Source organism: Gracilinanus agilis, chromosome 2 (genome assembly GCF_016433145.1).
Source record: "Gracilinanus agilis isolate LMUSP501 chromosome 2, AgileGrace, whole genome shotgun sequence".
NCBI lineage: Eukaryota > Metazoa > Chordata > Mammalia > Didelphimorphia > Didelphidae > Gracilinanus > Gracilinanus agilis.
In genome coordinates, this window is record NC_058131.1 from 691,547,442 (window position 1) to 691,567,132 (window position 19,691).

The following is a 19,691-nucleotide window of genomic DNA, read 5'->3' on the forward strand; positions in this document are numbered from 1 at the left end:
AATAAAAGCCTTAGGTATCTGACTGGAGAAAGTTTTGAGGGAGAAGTGGGTGTTGGAAGAAATAAAAAAAATAAACTTCCAGATTTTACAACTTCTATTTCAGACCCATCTATTTTAAACTGGGCGGGGACAATTAAAATCTATGTATGAGACATTTTTGTCTTGCTTAGTTAGGAACGTGCACAGCCCTGCTTCACAAAATTAATCCAGATTTTTAAAAAATACATTCTAAAGGAACTTTGATTCCAAAAGATAAACTAAGTATCACTTTAACTGGTCATGAGCTCTTTCCTTCCTTAGTCAATATTATTATCTAAAGTCTTTGACAGAAATCCAATTCAAATCAACATTTATTAAGCACTAAAAACAGTGAAATATAAAGAAAAAAACAAAACCAGTCCTTTTGGGGTTATGCAACTGCCCCCTTTACAACAGAGTTGGGTAGAGGATGAGTTCTGTTTTGGACTTTCGAGTCTAAGATGCTTATAGGACAGAGAAGGAGAACCTTTGAGAGACAGTGCCAGGCCCCACCGCCCTACCCCCACCTTACCCTAGACAGGGGAGGAAGGAAGTGCTCCCATTGGGCTTCTGGGCAGAGGGACAGGGGGAGTGAGGAATGTCCTCAGGGTATGGAGAGGGGGAAGGGGACAGCTCTGTCCCAGTCCCTCTGCCTTTCTAGTAACAACCTGGGGGGAGTGGGAGGCTTGGGGGGAGAGCAGTATGCATGCCCACAGAGAATGTTCTGTGTGTCATCTTTGGCACCCAAGCCATAGGTTTGCCATTGCTGTTATAGGGCATCTCATTTGAAATATCCAATAGGTACTTGATTGCTGGACAAAGAGATCTGGGAGTCATCTATGGGAGACCACAGGAACAGAAGGATGCCCAGCCTCAGGGCACACCCACAGTTGAGGGCAGTATATCAATGACCTAGCAAAAAGGGAGAAACAGTCAAGCAAGTAAGAAAATAGAGAACAATGTTGTGACAACCCAGAGAGAAGACAGGAATTGGCAATGTCGGATGCTCGAAGGAGCTCAAGAAGGCAAAGGACGAGAAAACACCACTGGGTTTAGCATGTAAGAAAGGATCAATGGCAGCTTGGGAGAGGGCTGTTTCAGGTGGATGATTATTAAGTCAAAAGCCTAGAGATCAGGGTGAGAAGAGAGTGGGAGAAGTGGAGACAATGATGGCATGACAACATAGTTGGGTCAAGTTTTGTTTTTGAATGGGGGGAGACTGGCACATTTATCAGCAACAAGGAACAAAACATTCCCTCAGAGAAAATGATTAAAGAATGGGGATGACTGTGGGGGCAATCTGGTGGAGGACTGGGAAGGGATGAAGTAGGGGACAAAATGGGCCTTAGCAAGAAGGCTACCTCTTCATTAGACCCTGGAATAAAGGAGAAAGGGGAAGAGAGAATGTCAAGGGAACTGGAGATGTGGGATAAAGAAGTAGGAGCTGAAACAGTAGGGGGAGGGGAAGGTATAGAGGTTGGAGGACAAAAGGTTTTTTAACAGCCACTATAGACTGTGTGATAGAGAATCAATTAGGGAAGAATAAAAGGAGTGCTTGGCCCAGTGGAGGTTAGATAATATAAATGGTCAAGCAAGGCCTATATATTCTACTTCAAGAATGGCTCATTTGGGATTTGGTCATATCCTAGGCGGGGATCCAGTTTGCCAAATGAGATTACTCAAGACTCCCGTGTGTTTAATATGTTTTATATGCATAATTAAAAATCTCCTCTCCTCCTTTTTGGCAAGACCAAAAGGCAATGATGAAAACTGCTCTTTTCTGAACTGGAAACATATTGATATTATATGATTTTCCTTTCCTTTCTTTTTTGGGGGAGCAGTGGTAAATTTGACATGAGGAAGACAGTACATTTAAAAGATAAATCAATTCAGTTACTGGTCAAGATAAATTTATTTGAGTCAGATCATAATAGACTTTTATACCAGGTGCCACTCCTTTTTGAATTACATCTAGTTCCAGAGAAATAGGTTTGGGAGTGATCACTTCACTTCCTATGATGGATCAGAAATTATCAAAAATAATTTTAAGTTAAAGTAAAATATGCTGCGATGACCTTCATTCCAGCTAATATAAAATTCCTTCTCAATTCTCTATTGACCATACTAGTGCAGAGGGCCCTTTAAGGTGCTGTAAAGGGGGTTAAAGACCTGGCTTTGGGCCATGTTTGATAGAACTGCCTTGCCCTCCTCCCCCATCCCCCTGGCTCTTTGGGCTCTGTTCCTTCTTTTCTACTTCAAAGACCTATGACTTTCCTGGCCTGCATACTCCTCCCAGGACATCTTGTGACTGGGCAGAACTCAGTTGTTGGGTTTAAAAATGCCCCTTGTGGCCAGAGAGCCTCCCTGAATTTAGCTAGGCTGCTCCTGGAGCCACATACACTAGTGTTTCCATATGGAGAGCCTTTCCATCAGGATGCACCTTAGGCTTCCTGGACAGAGCCCCAAGTCCCCAGAACCTCCTCCAGACTACCAGGAGGCCTTAGAGTAAGTCTTTTGAGAAGACCCTACTTCATGGCCATGAGTGTGACCCAGCCTTTGGTCACAAAACTTCAGCCTGAACTGAAAGCAGATCCTACTAGAAAGCTCTTAATTCTCTGACAATTTATGGACTATAAAGTGTTCTCTCAAGAACCTGGTGAAGGAGACTGGACATTTTACTGAAGAAACGGAGGCCCACCCAAGGTAAATGACTAGTCCAGGGACTCAAAGCTAGTATCAGCGCTGAGCTTGTACACTCCAGGGCAGGCCACTTTCTGTTTCACCTGCACCCACACTGTATCTAACACAGTGCAGGGATAAGAGGCAAAAATGCCAACAAACTATTTGAGAGATTTCAAAGCCTACTTTACTGGTGGTATGAAGATATCATTCATTACCAACAAGACTCAACCTTTATCAAGTACTGGCTTTAAGCAAAGTTCTCTGACAGTTGACTAAGGGGCTAAGAAAGGCTGTCTTGGGTCAGCTCATGCATGGGGCTGGTCTCTGACAGTGACGGCCATGGGGGGAGTGGGGATGGCAGAATTGCCTGGCTTCCACCATTTAACTACTCTCAATAAACTGAATGATGACCATCTCTGAGTGAGACAAGCATTTCTGGGGCTGCCTCTGCAGCTAGAGAGCAAAAACATCAATTCATTCAAATTGTTACTTTTTCTAAAACCAACTCTTCTAAGTATTGAGGAATGGCTGCTCCCTCAGATTCTGGAATCTGGTTTGGAGAATCATCCCATGTCCAGCAACCACACCGCCAATAATTTTACCACAATTCTCATCTCATTTTTTAGTTTGGTTCTAGACCAAGGGTTGGCAAAGTATGGCTCCTGAGTCATATCTGGCTCTTTCTGCAGGAGCCATAAAGTCATTTTTTTTTCAGGTGCTGTTATAGGAACGCACACTGTTACAGGAGCAGCACTGTGAGCACTGTACGGCTCTTATGAAACTACATTTTAAAAAATGTGGCGTTTATGGCTCTCACAGCCAAAAAGGTTGCCAAACCCTGTTCTAGACAGTAAAGCTCCTTCAGGGCACCCCACAGATCCTACCCAATTGCCTGGGCCTCCCCTGTTCCTCTCCCAGTTAGCACTTACTCTTAGTTCCCTCTGTCTTGAGATTCAGTGGCCAGAATGTGCCCACATGCATTCAGCAGTCATGACTCAAAAAACTTTAATCCAGGTTATGAAGAGAGAAAAAGGTGAGGCTTATGTTACAGCTAAAGCAATTTATCTCTAATGCCCATCTTCAGTCAGCTGTTCCCATGGAGCCTGAGTCTCCCTTACTCACCCCAGACCAGAAATGCACAATGTTCCATTTAAAAACAAACTTCAAACTTAAGTTCAGCACAGAATGGGCTATGCATTTGGGTTAGCCTTAGTCGGCACAGGAAAGAAACCAATAATAGAGCCATCTGGGTTCTGACTGCTGTAGTGGGAGTGGGGACATCTAACAGGGACTACGGCCGGTGGGAGGTGAGGAGACACCCAGGTGACCCATCCTTGACTTCTGTCCCACTGCCTAGGCTTTGGCTCGGACAACAATGGCCCATAAAGGCTGACCCAAATAAGAAACCTTCCTCTCTTTGAGCAGGATGATTCTTAACTTGTGGAGTATGGGCATCTTCAAGAGGGCAAGACCGGGTTCAGTGCCAACCTCTTCACTGGCACAAATGCCCACATTGAGCAAGCTTACACAGGAGGTTCTTTCCATAAGCAGGCCTTGGAATGTGAACTTCCTGACTTAAATAAATCAAAGTCCACTAGAACAAGAAGCCCACTAACAGGTCTTAGAAAAGCCTTCGTCCCCTCCCAGTAGAGGGCGATGTCAGGTGGTGAGTACCTCCTAAAGACAGGGGATGTTCTAGCTCAGAGAGGGGGCCCACAAGGCTGCAGACAAGGAAGAATAGTTAAAACACAGAGTCCTTTGAGGTGTGCCAAGTTTGCGTGGGGAGAGTGACTGGAGCTCCCAAGACTGGTCAGTGGCTCCACTGCAGGATCTTGGCCGTTGGGGTCAGCCAGTCAGTGCGGTCAATGGCAAGATCTGAACACAGGGCTTGTGGCTTCTGAGCCAGGCTTCTATACACTGCCCTTGAAGGCTGGGCTAAGGAGGTTTTATATTTCCTGTGGACAGTCAGGACACACTGATAAGGCTGTTGGAGAGGAATCTCCATTGGGACAGGACCAATAATCCAGGGATTAGGTAACTGGGCCTGAAAGGAGCAATTCTAAAGGGAGAGAGAAGCCCAGCCTCCTTGGGTGTGTGTCCCAAACAATTCCTGTCGGTTTTGCTCCTTTCCCGCAAACATCAGCTCTGTGCTAAAACAAACAGAGCTTTTTACCTGGGCAGGTGCACCAGGCCCTCCCTGCCATCCCATTCCCTCTGGGGAAGCACCCCCTCTTAGCCTTCCAGCAGAGCTGGGCTTGGGCAAATGGACCCGTGCCCAGTCTGCAGACACAAGGAGCCCTTCATTTTGTTCTGCCCAGGCCACTCCTCTGCGGTCTGCTCTTCCAGGAGGGACAGCAAGGTCTGGGGGAAACGGACTATCTTAGGGGCACTGGCGGGAGGGGGAGGGGGAGGGGGAGGGCACCCTCCCCTTCACCTGGGGAACTCTCAGATTTCCAGCCTGATTTCCGGCTACATCGCCCAAGGATGGGAGTAGGGGTGTGTGGGGAGAGTTAATCAGGGAGATCCACCTGGGGCAGGGGTGTTATGCCATCCATTTGGGGATGGGGGTGGTTAATTAATAGAGGCTGATCAGTGATCCCACCTGGGGCTGGAAAGGGTTAATCTGTGGGGCCAGGCTGGGGATGGGGAATCGATGGGGATGGGGAATTGCTAATTAAAGAGAGGTGGGGAGGCTATTCAACAGAACGAGCCCAGAACTAGGGATGGTCAATCAATGGCTCGGCCGGGAGTTCATTAATGAGACCCATCTGGGGCTGCCTTATCAGTATCGGGCAATCCGCCTAAAACTAGTGTAGACCAAAAGGGGGTTAATTAACGGGACCCACCCCGGACTAGAGGGAGAGGAGTATCTAGCCGGTCTCTCCTGGGCAGAGGGCGGAGGTAAGCCCCAGGCCGCGAGAGTCGGTGTCCCGCCGGCTTCGCCCTTGGAGTCTGCTTTCCCAGGAGCCGGCGCGGAGCATGGCACCCCGCCGAGTGGCGGTTCCCCTCCCCCGCCTCCGAGCGGTCCGGGCGGGCCCCAAGCTTCGGGCCTCGAGGGCCTCCGGCCCGGCTCCCTTCACCCCGCGGGGGCCCCAGCCCCTCCCGACTCCCGGGTCCTCCGGGCTTGGCTCACCCAGAAGATGAGGTTGAGGAAGACCAGTACGGTTTTGGAGGAGGTGATGCCGCACTGGCCCATGGCGGCTGCGGCTGCGGCTGCGACTGCGGCGTCGGTCCCGGTCGCTGCGCTCCGCTTCGCTCCGTGCAAGGGCAATGGCGGCCGCCCTACCTCAGCCTCGTTCGCCTCCCTCAGCCTCCGCCCCGCCCCGGTCGCCGCCGCTCCCTGGCAACAGGGCCCGCCCCCCTGCACGTGCCTCATGACGTCACGTTGTCTTAAAGGTGCCGCGCTGGTTGCTCTCGGAGGAAATAAAACCTCGGGAACATTGGGTTGTGGGGCCGAGGTGGGGTGGGGAGGGCCGTGGGCCCTGGTTAAGGAAAAACCCTAGTTTGGGGGTGTGCCCTGGAGACCCGCCTTCAGAGCCTTTTTCCTGGAGCTTCTGGCTGCTTTGGACTCGGTGACCTTGGTGACCTTGGGCTGGCGCCGCCGGTGTCCACAAGCGCCAGCCACGAGCTAGGGCAGGAACGGGTCCGAGTGCCCCCCTACCCCAACCCCGTCCGTTCTACCCCCGCCCCGGGCCTGGTGCGGAAGGGCCGGCAGGCTATAGCCCGAGGATCCCATCCCCCCAGGCTCTGCAGAAGCCCAGCCTTGGGGGCTCGGGGCTCGGACCCCGCGCGTGTGAAACCAGATCCATGAGCTCATTTGTTCCTCGTGCCCGCCTCCGAGCTGCTGCAGGGACAAAGAGACCGCCCCTGCCCCAAGAGAGCTCCCCTTCGGCGGGAGGCGGCTCGACACAGAGGCCAGCAAGGGTTGGAGGTCTGAGAGCCAGAGGACCCGGGCTGCCCCTGATTGTTCTAAGAGATGTTCCGTGTGAATACAGAAAGTGGATCCGAGGGACAGTGGGGTGGTTCAGTGGATAGCGCGCTGACCTTGCTGGGTCCACCCTAGACAAGTCACTTAACCCTGACTGTTTAGCCCTTACTGCTCTTCTGTCTGAGAATTGATGCTATAAAAGGGAGGGTTTAAAGAGGCCCCCCCTTTTATAATGAGGAGGCCTCGGGGGTCTGTAGAAAGGGGTAGGCCAGTGCCTGAGCCAACTTTCTTTTTGAGAAATGTAAGGAGCAGAATAGAGACCAGAGATCAGCAGCTTCCGAGAGGGCTTCGCCCAAGCCTGGGCAGGAGCCACTGCAGTGGTGTGTGCTCTTCTCACAGGGTTCAAGTGGTGGCAAAGAGAGAGGCACCACCCGTCTTTTCTGTTAGATGGTGGGCCCTGATTTCCTATTCCCAGCCAAGGAGGGTCAGTGGAGTAGCTATCCAGGCCCTAGCTGAAGGGGCAGCAGCATGGAAGACCCAGGGGCAATTGTGGTCAGTCCCTGACTTCCAAGAGAGGAGGAGGATTTCCTGGAAGAGGATTAATAATAATGATGAGGTCAAGGACGGTGATGAAGACAGCTAGCAATAAAATAGCACTTGAAGGGTTACAAATCACTGAGTAGATGTGATTTCATTTGATCTTCACAGCAATCCTGTGGATGACTATTATCCCCATTTTGTAAAAGAGGAACCTGAGGAAAGTGAAGGAACTAGGAGCCTCTTGGTATCAGGACTTCGGCTCCCCTCTCCTTGATCCAGGTCCAGCACTCAATTATACCCTGTACCACCCAGCCTTGAGCTCCCATGGCCCTAATCTGGAGGAGCAGGAAGGGACTGTGTCAGAGGGGCACAAACTCTAGATTTTGCCTCCTCTAATTACTGTGAAATATTTGGATCTGTGCAGGTCCAGTGACAAAGGAGTTCTCTCTAGCAGTGCCAGGTGTTATCAGTGCTTGGGAATCAAGAAATGCTTCCCAGGAAGACAAGCTTTTATGGTAATTTCCAGTTGTTGGTCTTTTGTTTTCCAAAAGGACCCATGAGATCATGGGTGAGGTCTTGATTTGATTAAGGTGAGCCAGAGTTACACAAAGTCAGGAGCCTCACTTTTTGTCCAGAGCCCTCAAAGTCCAGGACAAAAGTCAAGATGATGTCCAGGATGCAGTGTGTGCTTAATATCTTCTCCACATGCATGCTTCAGCCACCTTCGTGTTCTCATGTGCCCATTCCCATGATTGGGGTGGATGTCCTTCTAACACACCAAAGGGTTCAAACTGGTCTGCTGCAATCCCTCCCACCAGAGCTGCTCTCTGACCACCCCAGTACTCTAAGTGTGGAGACTGGTATGGGGACTTAGGGTGATTGTGGAATCAATAAAATGGGGGAAGGAAAGAAAGATTATCCTTCTTTTTCCTTCTGAGAACAGTCCAAATAACAGGACGCTGATGTGATTCTGAGAGACATAGGCTTTTGAGGGAACAGTGGGATTTGCTGGAGAGGGAGAATTGTATTGATCCAGGAAGGAATCCCCAACATGTCTTGTTATGGTGAATGCTCGCTCATAAGGAACTTGAGGATCTTTCTATGTACAAACATTTGTATAGGTACAGATACAAGCGATAGGCTGAAATTTCTCAGAGGAAACTGTGGAGGGTGAGGCTTAAAGAGGAGGGAAAGCACAAAACAGGTGAAAACAAGAGATGATTTTAGAGACCTCTGGGATTGAACCAGTCTATATCAACCCAGAGCCTGGAGTTCTGGGCCACAGATGAGGGAACCAGGCTCACAGAGACAAATGAATGAAGAATGGATTTGCCCCTTTTCCTCATCTACCCACTTTCCCAATAGGGAAAAAGAGCTGGAGGAAATCTCTGCCCTCTTCTACTTTGCCTAGCAGCAATTTTGTGTGCCTCAGGATGCCACAAACAGATCTTTGTCTCAGACCTGCTGGAGCTGGACAGTTCAGACAAAAGAGAGTCTGATAACAGAGAAAGGACTGTTTGTTGAAGGAACCTATAAGTAGTAGTTAATGGCTCAAGAGCCATTAAAATCAAGAGGCTGAGGGCCTTTGCTGAACCATTTCCCCCAGAGATCTGGAGTGAAAAGAACCCAAGAGGCCATCTAGTTCATTCCCTTCTTTTTATAGAGGAAGTCCACCGAATTACCAGAAATCACTTAAGCGAATGTTTCAGTTGGAACTCAGGCCCTGTGAAGCCAAATTCAGCACCCCAATTTCCTAAGTCTATCCCCTGAACCACCTCAGAAGTTTTATTTTCCCTACTGTTAATTTTTAAAATGTCCAACCAGATATTTTAGGCTTCTCCCTTTAAATGCAGGTAGTGAGGTTAAATTGAGTGTTGGCTTTGGAGTCTGGAAGACCTTGAGTTCAAATCTAGTCTCAGATATTTAATAGCTGTGTGATCCTAGGAAAAGTCACTTTAATAGCTATTTGCCTCAGTTTATTTATCTGTAACATGGGGATAATTGTAATACCTCCCTTACTGGAAGACCAAATAATATTTGTAAAGCTTTTGCTATATTAAATGGTAGCTATTGTTATTAATACAATTAAATAAAAACAAAACCCTTTTCTTTGAACTAGGTCTGAAACTCCCTGGAAAAGGTTAATTCCAGGTTAAGAAGGAGGAGATAAGATAAGAAGCTGAGACTCCAGGAGCCTGGGGCCCCTATCCTGACAACTTCCAGGTACAGGAGGAAGTAGAATTTACTTTCTTTTCTGAGGACATTGGCCAGACCTGGCCAGGCATGCTTCTTCTTGCGCGGGGAGCCATTGGCAGGTTCTGAAGGCTGGGTCTCCAACCTCCCAAATGCCTCTGTGACCCTCTCCTACTATCTCCCTTCATGATATTCAAACCTTCCCATCCTATTTTCATGGGGTTTGATGGGAAGAATAGTTCTGGAGAACCCAGAGAACCCGAGTTCAAATCTTGCTTCTGATGCCATCTGTGGGACTTGAGGTAAGTCACTCAAACTCCTTGGGCCGCCGTTTCTTCATCTGTAATCTGAGAATTGGCTTTTGTCTTGCCACTGGACTTTGGTGACTGGAAGAAGAGAGTGAGGCTACAGCTCTGCCTCTTAAGTCCAATTCACTCAAAAGTCAAGACCATCCTGTGATGCCATTGGTCCTCTCTGAAAATGAAGGACAAACAATAGCAGCGACATGGAACTTTGGACTAGACCTCTGAGGCTCCTTTCAGCTCATGATACGTTAATAGGGGAATCCATCTCCTTGTCTTTTGCTCATGCCCTTTCCTGTTGAGCACCCACCCGTCCCTAGTATCTTTCTTTTTTCTTTTAAACCATTACCTTCTGTCTTTTTGTATTGGTTCTAAGGCAGAAGAGGGGCAAGGACTAGGTAATAGGGGTTAAGTGACTTGTCCAGGGTCACAAAGCTAAGAGGTGTCTGAGATCACATTTGAACCCCAGACCTCCCATCTCCAGGCCTGGCTCTCCATTCCCTGAGCCACCTAGCTGCAGTATATTTCTCTGTTGACTTCTCTCCCTTCCTTCAAGGCACAACTCAAGCTACTTTCCATCCAATCTAATAAACACTTATCAAGCACCAGTTTCTAAGGGCAAGGAAGGTCCTGTGCTTGGTGCTGAGGTTTCAAAGGCAAAATGAAAAAGCTACCCTTTGTTCCCAGAGAGCTTATGAGGTGGGATGGAGGGAGATATTATTAGACTGTAAACTTCTTGAGGGCAGGCACAGTCTTCTGTGTCTTTTTATGCCTCCAGCACTTAGCTCAGTGCCTGGCACATAATAAACGGAGGCAATTAATAAAGGTTGATGGACAGATTGGTGAGATGGTGAACACTGACAACTAGAGGGATGAGGAAAGGCTTTCTGTAGAAGGTGGCACATGAACAGAGCCTTGAAAGAATCTGAGGATTCTAGAGTCAGAGGGGAGTAAGGAGTATCAATCAGTTTTACTGATTTTTTCCCTCTTATTCTTTTTTTAAAAATTCTTTTTTTTAATAAGAGATAGAATTCTGGAAAGGCATGCAGGGAGGGGTATAGAGTAATCCAGTTTAAAAAGAAAAGATCGCAATAAGACCTGTTTTTTAAAAAAGATGAAGGCAAGAGATGGAATGCCAAATCGGGTGAATAGCAAGCAGGTCAACTCGGAATATGGTGTGTGTAAAGGAGAGTCATAGAAAATGTCTGGCAAGGAAGCCAAGAGCCAGCTTGGGGAGATCTTTAAATACCAAACTGAGGATTCTGTATTTCTGCCTGGAAGTGAGAGCGTAGGGAGCCGGCACCTCTGGATTCTTGAGCCAGATGTGAAGAGCATTGCGGCACTTGTGTAGAAGATGGGTGGTAGAGAAGGGAAACTTGGAACTAGGAGTCCATTTAGGAAGCTGTTGCTGCGGCCCCTGAGAAAAGCGATGAGCTCAGGCCCACATGGTAACCTTGTGAGTGGGGACATGTGGAAACAGAATGGGCAAGAACTGCCAAGTCACTAGAGGTGGCTGGTGAGGGAAAGGCCAGACAGATGGGGCTCTGAGGTCACTGCTCCAGGCATTCCAAAGATTGTGGCGTCCTTAACAGAAATAGGGAAGTTTGGAGGAGGGGAGCTCGGGGAGAAGAATGAGCTTCAGCTTGGCCCGGCTGAGTTTGAGATGCCAAAGGGAATCCATTTGAAGATGATCAGCAGTAAGTGGGTGAAGCATGTTCATGGAGCTCAAGAGAGAGATGGGAGATGGATGTGTTCAGAGGAAGAATGTATGTTTCCACCTTAGACACTTCCTCACTGGGTGACCCTGGGCAAGTCACCTAACCCCTGTTACCTAGCCCTTACTCCTCTTCTGCCTTGGAACCAATACACAGGATTGTTTCTAAGATGGAAGGTAAGAATGTAAAAAAAAAAGTGACAGACGATCAAAGGGCAAAAAAAGGATGTTTCTTGAGACTGTCCCAAGTGAAATTTAACAAAGGTAGCCTGAGGCACATTCTCTCTGAGCAAGATAACATTTTATTAACAGGGCATGAACCTGCCAATAAGAATAAGTCAATAGTGGGTAGCTGGGTGGCTCAGTGGATTAAGAGCCAGGCTCAGAGATGGGAGGTCCTGGGTTCAATTCTGGCTTCAGACACTTCCTAGCTGGGTGACCCTGGGCAAGTCACTTAACTCCCATTGCCCAGCCCTTACCGCTTTTCTGCCTTAGAACCAATATATAGTATTGATTCTAAGTTGGAAGATAAGGGTTTTTAAGACAAAATAAGTCAACAGCCCTGCCTCAGTTTTAAGCCTAAGACCCCAAGATGAAGGCTTGACTCAGTTTTATAAGATTAGAACAAGGAACAGCAGGATAGGTGCCATCATGGGATTGAGGGTAACGTGACGGGTTATCTAGCTGAGATGAGAGGAACAATATGATTGGTTGGAAGTTGGGAATCAAGGGGGTAGCAAAAACCCCTTCCTTCCCTCCTGTGACTGAGAAGCATTCATCGTTTGAACCCACCTGCAAGGTTAGTGGCCCAGACTTTCCTGGAGGGCAGACCAGGCATCCTTGAAGGAGAGCCTGTTGTGTACCAGACCAGACTTCTGGTGTCCATCCACATCCCCCAAGGAGAGCAGAATTCCCTGAGGCAGGAGAACTGTTTCTAAACAACTCCTTAGAGGCCAGCTGAATTTCTCTCCTAAATTCAGAGACTGAGAACCTTCACTTAGAGAGTTAAAGAACCACTTGACTTGGGACAAAAGAAATTAACCGTAAATTGGATCAATAGGAAAATGATACGGAATCGATGTAATCTGAAGATTCTGGCGCTTTTCCTTTTAGTCCTAGCACCAGGCATAGTGATGGGCAGAGAGTAGGCACTTAATAAATGTATGTTCATGGATTGATTTTGTAGATCCTTGAACTATTCACATGCAGACAGAATGAACCCTGAGCACTAGTGAGATACGTCACCAAAAAGACAAATTGTAGAGAAAGCCAGCCCAGAGGACATCCTGGTCATGGATCAGGACAGGAATGAAGACCCAGCAGAGGAGTGTCACACAGGTCAGAGAGGGGCAGAACAGGAGCAGTGTCAGGGGAGGAGAAAGTACCCAGGAGGAGGGGTTGATCAATACCATCAAATGGTACCCAGAGGTCAAAAACAATGAGCACAGAGAAAAGGTCCTTTGTTGAGCCATTGGGAGATCATCGATATCTTTGGAGAAAGCATTCTCAGTTGTGGTGAGGTCAGAAGTCAGTTTGCAAAGGGTTCTAGAGTGAGAGGAAGTTGAGGCAATGCGTGTAATGGTCAGCTCAATCTCCAACTCGGTCTTTGTCTATTTGTCTGTTTCTGTCTCTCTGTCCTCCTCTCTGATTTTATCTCTCCTCATCCCTTTCTTCTCCCGTTTCTGCCATTCTCCACTTTGTCTCTGTCTCTTTCCTTCCTTCTCCAGCTCTCTTTCTGTCTCCTCTGCCTCTCATAATAATAATCCATTTATTTTCACAACTGACAAGGACAAGAACAGCACAGCACACTTGCAATCCAAGTCTCCCAGTCTTTCTGGAGATTGGGGGACCCAGAATGAGTGACCCCAGAGGGACGAGTTAGGAGCCTGGAGTTGGGGGGAAGAGGGAGAAGGAGAGTGAGATTTGGAGAATCCTAGGGAGGAAGTGGGTATGGCCACTGAGAGAACTACCCCAGGGGAATGGGCTGCCTCTAGTGGGTATAGTAAGTGCCTCTTCCCAGAGATTTTCAGCCAGAGGCTTGATGACCACTTAGGACACTGGGTCTCAGAGTGTGGCCCAAGGACCCCTCGGGGCTTCTCAATAACTTTGTTCATAATAATAGTAAGACGGTTTAATTTCTAATATGGTAAATAGTGATAAATATTACGTATAAACTCATGTTGGGGGAGAAGGTTCTCAATAATTTTAACAGTGTAAAGGGGTCCTGGGACTAAAAAGTTTAAGAGCCACTTAGGGAACTTAGAGGGCAGAGTAACAGAGAAGGGGCTCATTCCCATTTGGGTCCATGCTAAGAGAAATGATCTCCAAAGTCACATCTAGATCTGAGATTCTCTGGTTCTCCATGGCAGTGTCTTTCTAGCTCCACATAGGCATCTATTGGGAGGCTGGGGCAGAAATTTGTTGGAGAGAGACTGGACTGTTTGTAGGATGTATCCTCAAGGGAATCCCATCAGACTAAAGTTTCTTTCTCTCCTTTCTTGGTTAGAGACTGACCTGTCCTTAAGCTCTCAAGGAGCAGAACCCACAGGTGACCCTAAGGAAACAAATCTAAGGGCTCCATTGAAAAAGACCTGGGGCTGGCTTGAAAGGAACAAAATTGGTAGCTTCTTCTAAAAGTTTGAGCGTGAAAGAGATTTAGTTAATAGCTTTAGGGACCTAGAGATGGGAGGTCCTAGGTTCAAATCTGGCCTCAGCCACTTCCCAGCTGTGTGACCCTGGGCAAGTCGCTTTTCCCCCATTGCCTACCCTTACCACTCTTCTGCCCTGCAGCGTATTGAGTACACAGTATTGACTCCAAGACAGAAGGTAAGGGTTTTAAAAAAATAGCTTTAGGGAGAGGAGGTGGTCTAAGGACAGGTGAGATCAAGGTATGTTTATTGGCAAATGGAAAGTAGCCAGGGGTTAGGGAAAGATAGAAAATTGGGGGGGAGAGGGTGGGATGTTGTTGGGAGGGGAAAGCTTTTGGAGAAAAGGCAAAGGAATGGAATCAAGGGTATAAGGAGAAGGGTTTGATCCAAGACCAGAGCAGAAGAAGAGAGGATGGAGGGTGAACTCTGTTGAGATAGATAGCAGGGAAGAAGAGGAAGGGTCTCTATTTTCTTAGTAAAATCAGAGGTCAGGTCTTCTGAAAGAAGTGGGAAGGGCAGCAGAGGAGGGTTGAGTTCAATACTCAATGGGGCCAACTCTCATGCCTCATTAGAGACAGTTAGATGGTACAGTGGCTAGAACATATTGGAGCTGGAGTCAGAGAAACTTGAGTTCAAATCCAGTCTCAGACACAACTGGTTGTATGACTGGGCAAATCATTGTAAAAAAAAATGTCGTTATATATGAGAAATAACTCATGAGAAGATGTCTTAGGCACAAAGCTTGGTACTTGATAAATATGCATTTCCTTCCCTTGAGGAAGAATAAAAAAATAGTTATGCACAGAGTCTGGTTGAGGTTAGATAACATATATGTGGCTTCCTCATTCCGCAGGCAAGGAGTAGCCCAGTGCTGGGGTTTGTCAAGAGGCAAAGGCTAAGGAGCTGAGAAGGGCATATAAAGGAACTGATTGTTTGAGGTCCAGAAAAGGGAGGAAAGTTAGATGAGAGCAGGGTGGAGGGCCTCAGAGAGGACAGAGATGGGGAGTGAACAAGAAGAAAGATGAGATTTAGGAAGTTTAGGGCACAAAGGGCTAGGGAATAAGATTGTGGACAGAAGGAGGAATTTCAAAATTCTGGATTATGGAGATAAACAAGGTAAGGTCAAGGGAATAACCACACTGCCTGGCCCATAATGGGTACTTAATAAATGTTTAATGATCGATTGACCATTCTATGTGTGACTGATTTGGACCAAAGGAAAGTCATGGAAGTTGAGGTTGATGAACAAGGAGACTAGAGTGAGGGTAGGTCAACATGTGTATTGGAGTCCTTGAATAGGAGGAGGGTAGAAGCTGGAATGAATAAACAGGGAGACTGTGAGCCTGGTGCTCAGCTCCTCCGGAAAGCAGGGAGAATGGCCTAAGGGCTGGTAGATGACAGAGGCCAGGGTCCGAGTGCACCCCCAAAGAGGAGTTTGCTGAGTGACGGCAACAGAGGGGCTGTCTAGAAGGGGTCAAGTGGAAGAGCAAGGAGGTCTGCTGGTGTGGTGTGGCACCTGGCACAGGAGAGTGAGAGGGTGAGAAGCAATAGTCTAACACAGTGATGGGCAAACTCTTTAAAGAGGGGGCCAAAGGAAAGGAAATGCTCCTCTGTCCGTCCGTTTCTAAGGCAACTCTTTTGAAGTTTCATCGTATTGTATCCTACTCATCATATTCATCAGATTAGGAATAATGTCACGGGCAGGATGGACCATTTCAGGGGGCCGCAGTTTGCCCATCACTAGAACATAAAGGTCTTTTGTGAATGCTAGAATGGGAATCCCATGAACGTGACCTCACCTCCTCCAATTTCTGATGGAGCTTCGCCTGGGCCTCTCTTTTGTCATTTACCTCCCAATTTCCCTTAGGACAGTTATGTGTTCATCTTTCCTTTGCCCCGTTAGATCGTTAGCTCCTTGAGAGCAAGGCCAAGGTAGGTCTATTTTTAGAGCCCTGGTGCGGAGCGTAGGGGTCCGCCATATTGGATTCTTACAACGCATTCGCTGAATTGAGTTGTGATGAATGAATGGTCAGCCTTCGTGTTTGTCTGAGGAATAACCAGCCCACCTTCTCTGGGGAGTCAGCGTGATGGCCTTTTCTGGGCAAATCATGGCCCCTCTGGGCTTCAATATCATCCTTCTCTGTAAAGTGAAGGCATTGAACTTCCAAGCCAATGGGACATCCCTAAGGACCCTTTCAGCTTTGATGTGGTGTGATGGCTCAGCTCCACCATTTCATATGCTCTGACCTAAGAGCCTGGAACATTCTCTATGCTAAGGCCCCTCCTCACTCTGAGAGTTTATGTCTCTCTGTGTTAAGGTTCTTTTGGGCTCCAACAGAAACAAGACAACACATGCACAATGCTTCGGAAACCTTGAAGCATTCTATAAATGCCAGCTCTTTGTATTTGTCTCCATGGTTCTTCCCCTCTGCAGTTGTATGTGCTCTGATTTTAGGGTCTTTCCAGATCTATCACTGTGTGCTCTGAGGGCCTTTCCAGCTCCGCCATCCTGCGAAGTCTGTAAGATGCCTTCTTGGGAGTAAATAAAGCTGCAGAACATTAGAGTTCGTTTTCCATTTCCGTGGGTAATGGGATCCTGCCTCTGGGAGGTACTTTGGAAACCCATTTCAGCCAGAGAGCAATTTGTTCCAGATTGAAGGTCACAGTCATCTGCTCCTCTCTGCATTTGTCCTTCCCCGGAGTGAACGAAGCCTGCTCCCTCATTCTAAAAATCATGGATTTGTCTTCTTGGGGACTCAAAGTCATGTGGGTTCCAGGGGCCCCAGGATCTACCCACCTAGCCCTCTGTCTGTGGCGGTGAAAGACGAGAGTAGCGCTTGGGAGAGCCTAGGCACCTTCTCTGTTCACATCACCCAATTCTTTCAGTCCCCAACAGGGCAGAGAGATGCCCGAGGGCCCGCGAGCTTTATTTCAAGTGGCCAGAAAGAAGATGGAAAATTGGTAAATATTTCCTGAAAAGCAAAGGTACATCTGATTATGTGCCATGTCCTAGAAGAAATACTGTATTCTCTGCCCCTTTCTGTCCATTTTTGGCCCAGAGAGTGACTGACCACATTCCTTCTTTGCTCCCTGTTTCCTCTAATACAACACAGAAACTCCTCAGTTTGCTATTTGTAGCCTTCCATCACCTGCCCCACCACCCGGTCTTTTTTTTTCTTTTCCACATTTTTCCACGTTACTCTCCTTCACGCTCTGTGTTTTAGCTGTTCTTGCAGCCATTGTCCGTGTCCCACATTCCTATCTCTTCGCAGAAGCCGGATCCTATGGCTCTCCTTCAGCTCTTAAAACCACCAGAAATAATGTTAGAATTAAGTGGGGAGGGGGAGGCTTTATTTCTGGTGGCTAGAGTCTAAACAAGGAATGAGGGGGAGCCAATTCCATTTTCACACTGCCCTTCTCATCCCCACCTCAGAGGAGCTTGTATTTACTTCTCTGCCTATGCCTCGACTTTTCCTTTCCAGTAGAATGGGTTTCCTTGGGGACAGGACTGTTATTGTCCTGTATCCCCTGCTTTTAACGCAGGGCCTGGAAACGGGAAGTACATAAAGAAGGCTTGTTGGGTTGAACTGAATTGGGTGACGATGCAGACACAGTTTGACCACCATATCATTTACAAAAACTTGCTTGTTTGTCATGGATTCAATCCAGCCAACTCAATAAGCATTTAGGAAGATCCTCCTATATACAGGGGGCAGCTAGGTGGGCCTGGGAGAAGGAAAACTTATCTTCCTGAGTTCAAATCTGGCTTTGGACACTTTCTAGCTGGGAAAGTTACTCCACCCTTTTGGCCTCAGTTTCCTCATCTGTAAAATGAGTCCAAGAAGGGAATGGCCAACTGCTCTAGAAAAAGCCAAGAAAACCCCAGAATGGGGTCAGGAAGAGGTGGACACGATGGAAAAATGACTGGACCCACAAGAGCACCACCTACAAGGCACTGTGCTGGTCGCTTCTGATACAAAGGTAAAAACGAATTGTTTCTTACGCTCCTGTGAGAATGTGACATGATCAAACCCAGTGGAATGGCTCATTGGCTATGGGAGGGGGGCTTGGAGGAGGGGAGGGAAAGAACATGAATCATGGAACCATGGAACAATTTTCTTAATCAATAAAAAAAAAAAAGAGAATGTGAGGAGTACTGAGAAGCCCAAGGATATACAAAGCAAAACCCAAGTAACTGAAGGAGGGGGAGAGAAGGCTAATGAGGAGGGGGATCGGAAAGATCTCGGGTGGGAAGGAGGTAGCACCTGAGCTGGGCTTTCAAGGAAGCAGGGCTTCCCCAAGGATGCTCTGCTCTGTGTGCCATGACTCTCAGGAAGCCTGCACAGATTTAAGAGAAGCGAGCCGGCGAGCTGGATTACGTCCCGGGAAATTGTGCGGTGCACTCGGTGACCCCAAACTTCTCCTTGAAACCAAAAAGCATCTTTCTAACACAAATGTTCTTCCAGTGACGCTAGATAGCTGTGAATCATGGGAAACTGCAGTCCTGGAAGAGCCTAAATTGGGGGTCACTCAAAGGACAATGGAAAGCTGGGAGTGGAGGGACAGGGAAGAGAGGAGAGGAAATTGCCTGCAACATTGGAACAGGACTAGGGGGGCCATGGCAGGGGGATACAAAGGAACTGAAGAGAAATCTCCTTTTAGTTCAAGTTTTTTTGTCAAGAAAAGTCTGGGCCTGGGGGCTGATATCTGAATTCCAAGAGACAGCATGACATCATGAATGGGTCCTGGACTTAATGAGGGGCTTGCCTGTTGATGGATTGCCTGACTGAATGGAAAGTTTGCTGGGTTTAATTCCAAAGAGCTTGGGTTTGAACACTAGTTCTATGTCTGCTGTGGGACTTTGGGCCAGTCTCTTAACCTCCGTTGGCCTTGGGCTCTTTAGCAATGGAAGATGGTTGGGTTGGAAGAACTCCCTTCTCACCATTGACTCCCCTTACACTGTGCAGGCAGAACCTTAGCTTTTATTTCATTTTAGAGTATATAAAGCCTTTTCTTACCATTGTCCTATAATACAGAGACTGTAAGTCCTTTTGTCCCCATTTTGCAAGTGAAGAAAATGAGGCTTCCCATAGTAGGAGCTTTGGACTTGGGGTCCAAGTTTCCCACTATTGCAACATTTCCAAGTTGGAAGTTTCCAGAAGTAATGCCAGCATCACTTTTCCTGTCCCCTTGGAACGTTGACTTCCCAGTAGGGGAATGAGAAATGAATGGCAAATGGATGTAATGGATCTTGGCAGCAAGGAGGAGATGTTGCACCAGATATGAGGTTACTGGCCTTAGAGAAACCAAGGTACCCCCCCCTTCCTCTCTCCCTCTCTCCCTCCCTTCCTCCTCCCTTCCTCCTCCCTTTCTCCTCCCTTTCTCCTCTTTCTCCCTTTCTCCCTTCCTTCTTGCCTTCCTCCCTTCTATCTTCGCAGAATTACTATGAGCCTCAAATGACATAATGTCACTTGCAAACCTCTCCCTTTTTATGGGATAGGTGGTAGATTCTGGGTGTGAAATGCCACATGCTTGTCAGATGAGGTAATAGGTCGCTGGTTTTGCTTAAGTTTTTAATGATTCCTTATTACAAGTATAAACCTTTGTTTCAATAATTAGCTCACTAGCTGAAGAGCAATATAATAGTCTATAATGTCTACTTGCTT

The 19,691-nt window shown here is 47.5% G+C and overlaps 1 protein-coding gene across 2 annotated transcripts in view; it reads right to left on the reverse strand.

The window, feature by feature from the left end:
- TSPAN3 (tetraspanin 3) overlaps positions 1–5,975 on the reverse strand; it is a 30,795-nt gene extending 24,820 nt beyond the window's left edge. For both annotated transcript variants that reach the window (XM_044662914.1, XM_044662913.1), the window contains exon 1: positions 5,834–5,975. In XM_044662914.1, the coding sequence (XP_044518849.1) occupies positions 5,834–5,896 (63 nt within the window). In that variant the 5' untranslated portion in view covers positions 5,897–5,975. The remainder of the gene's footprint in view (positions 1–5,833) is intronic.
- Positions 5,976–19,691: the final 13,716 nt, after the last annotated feature.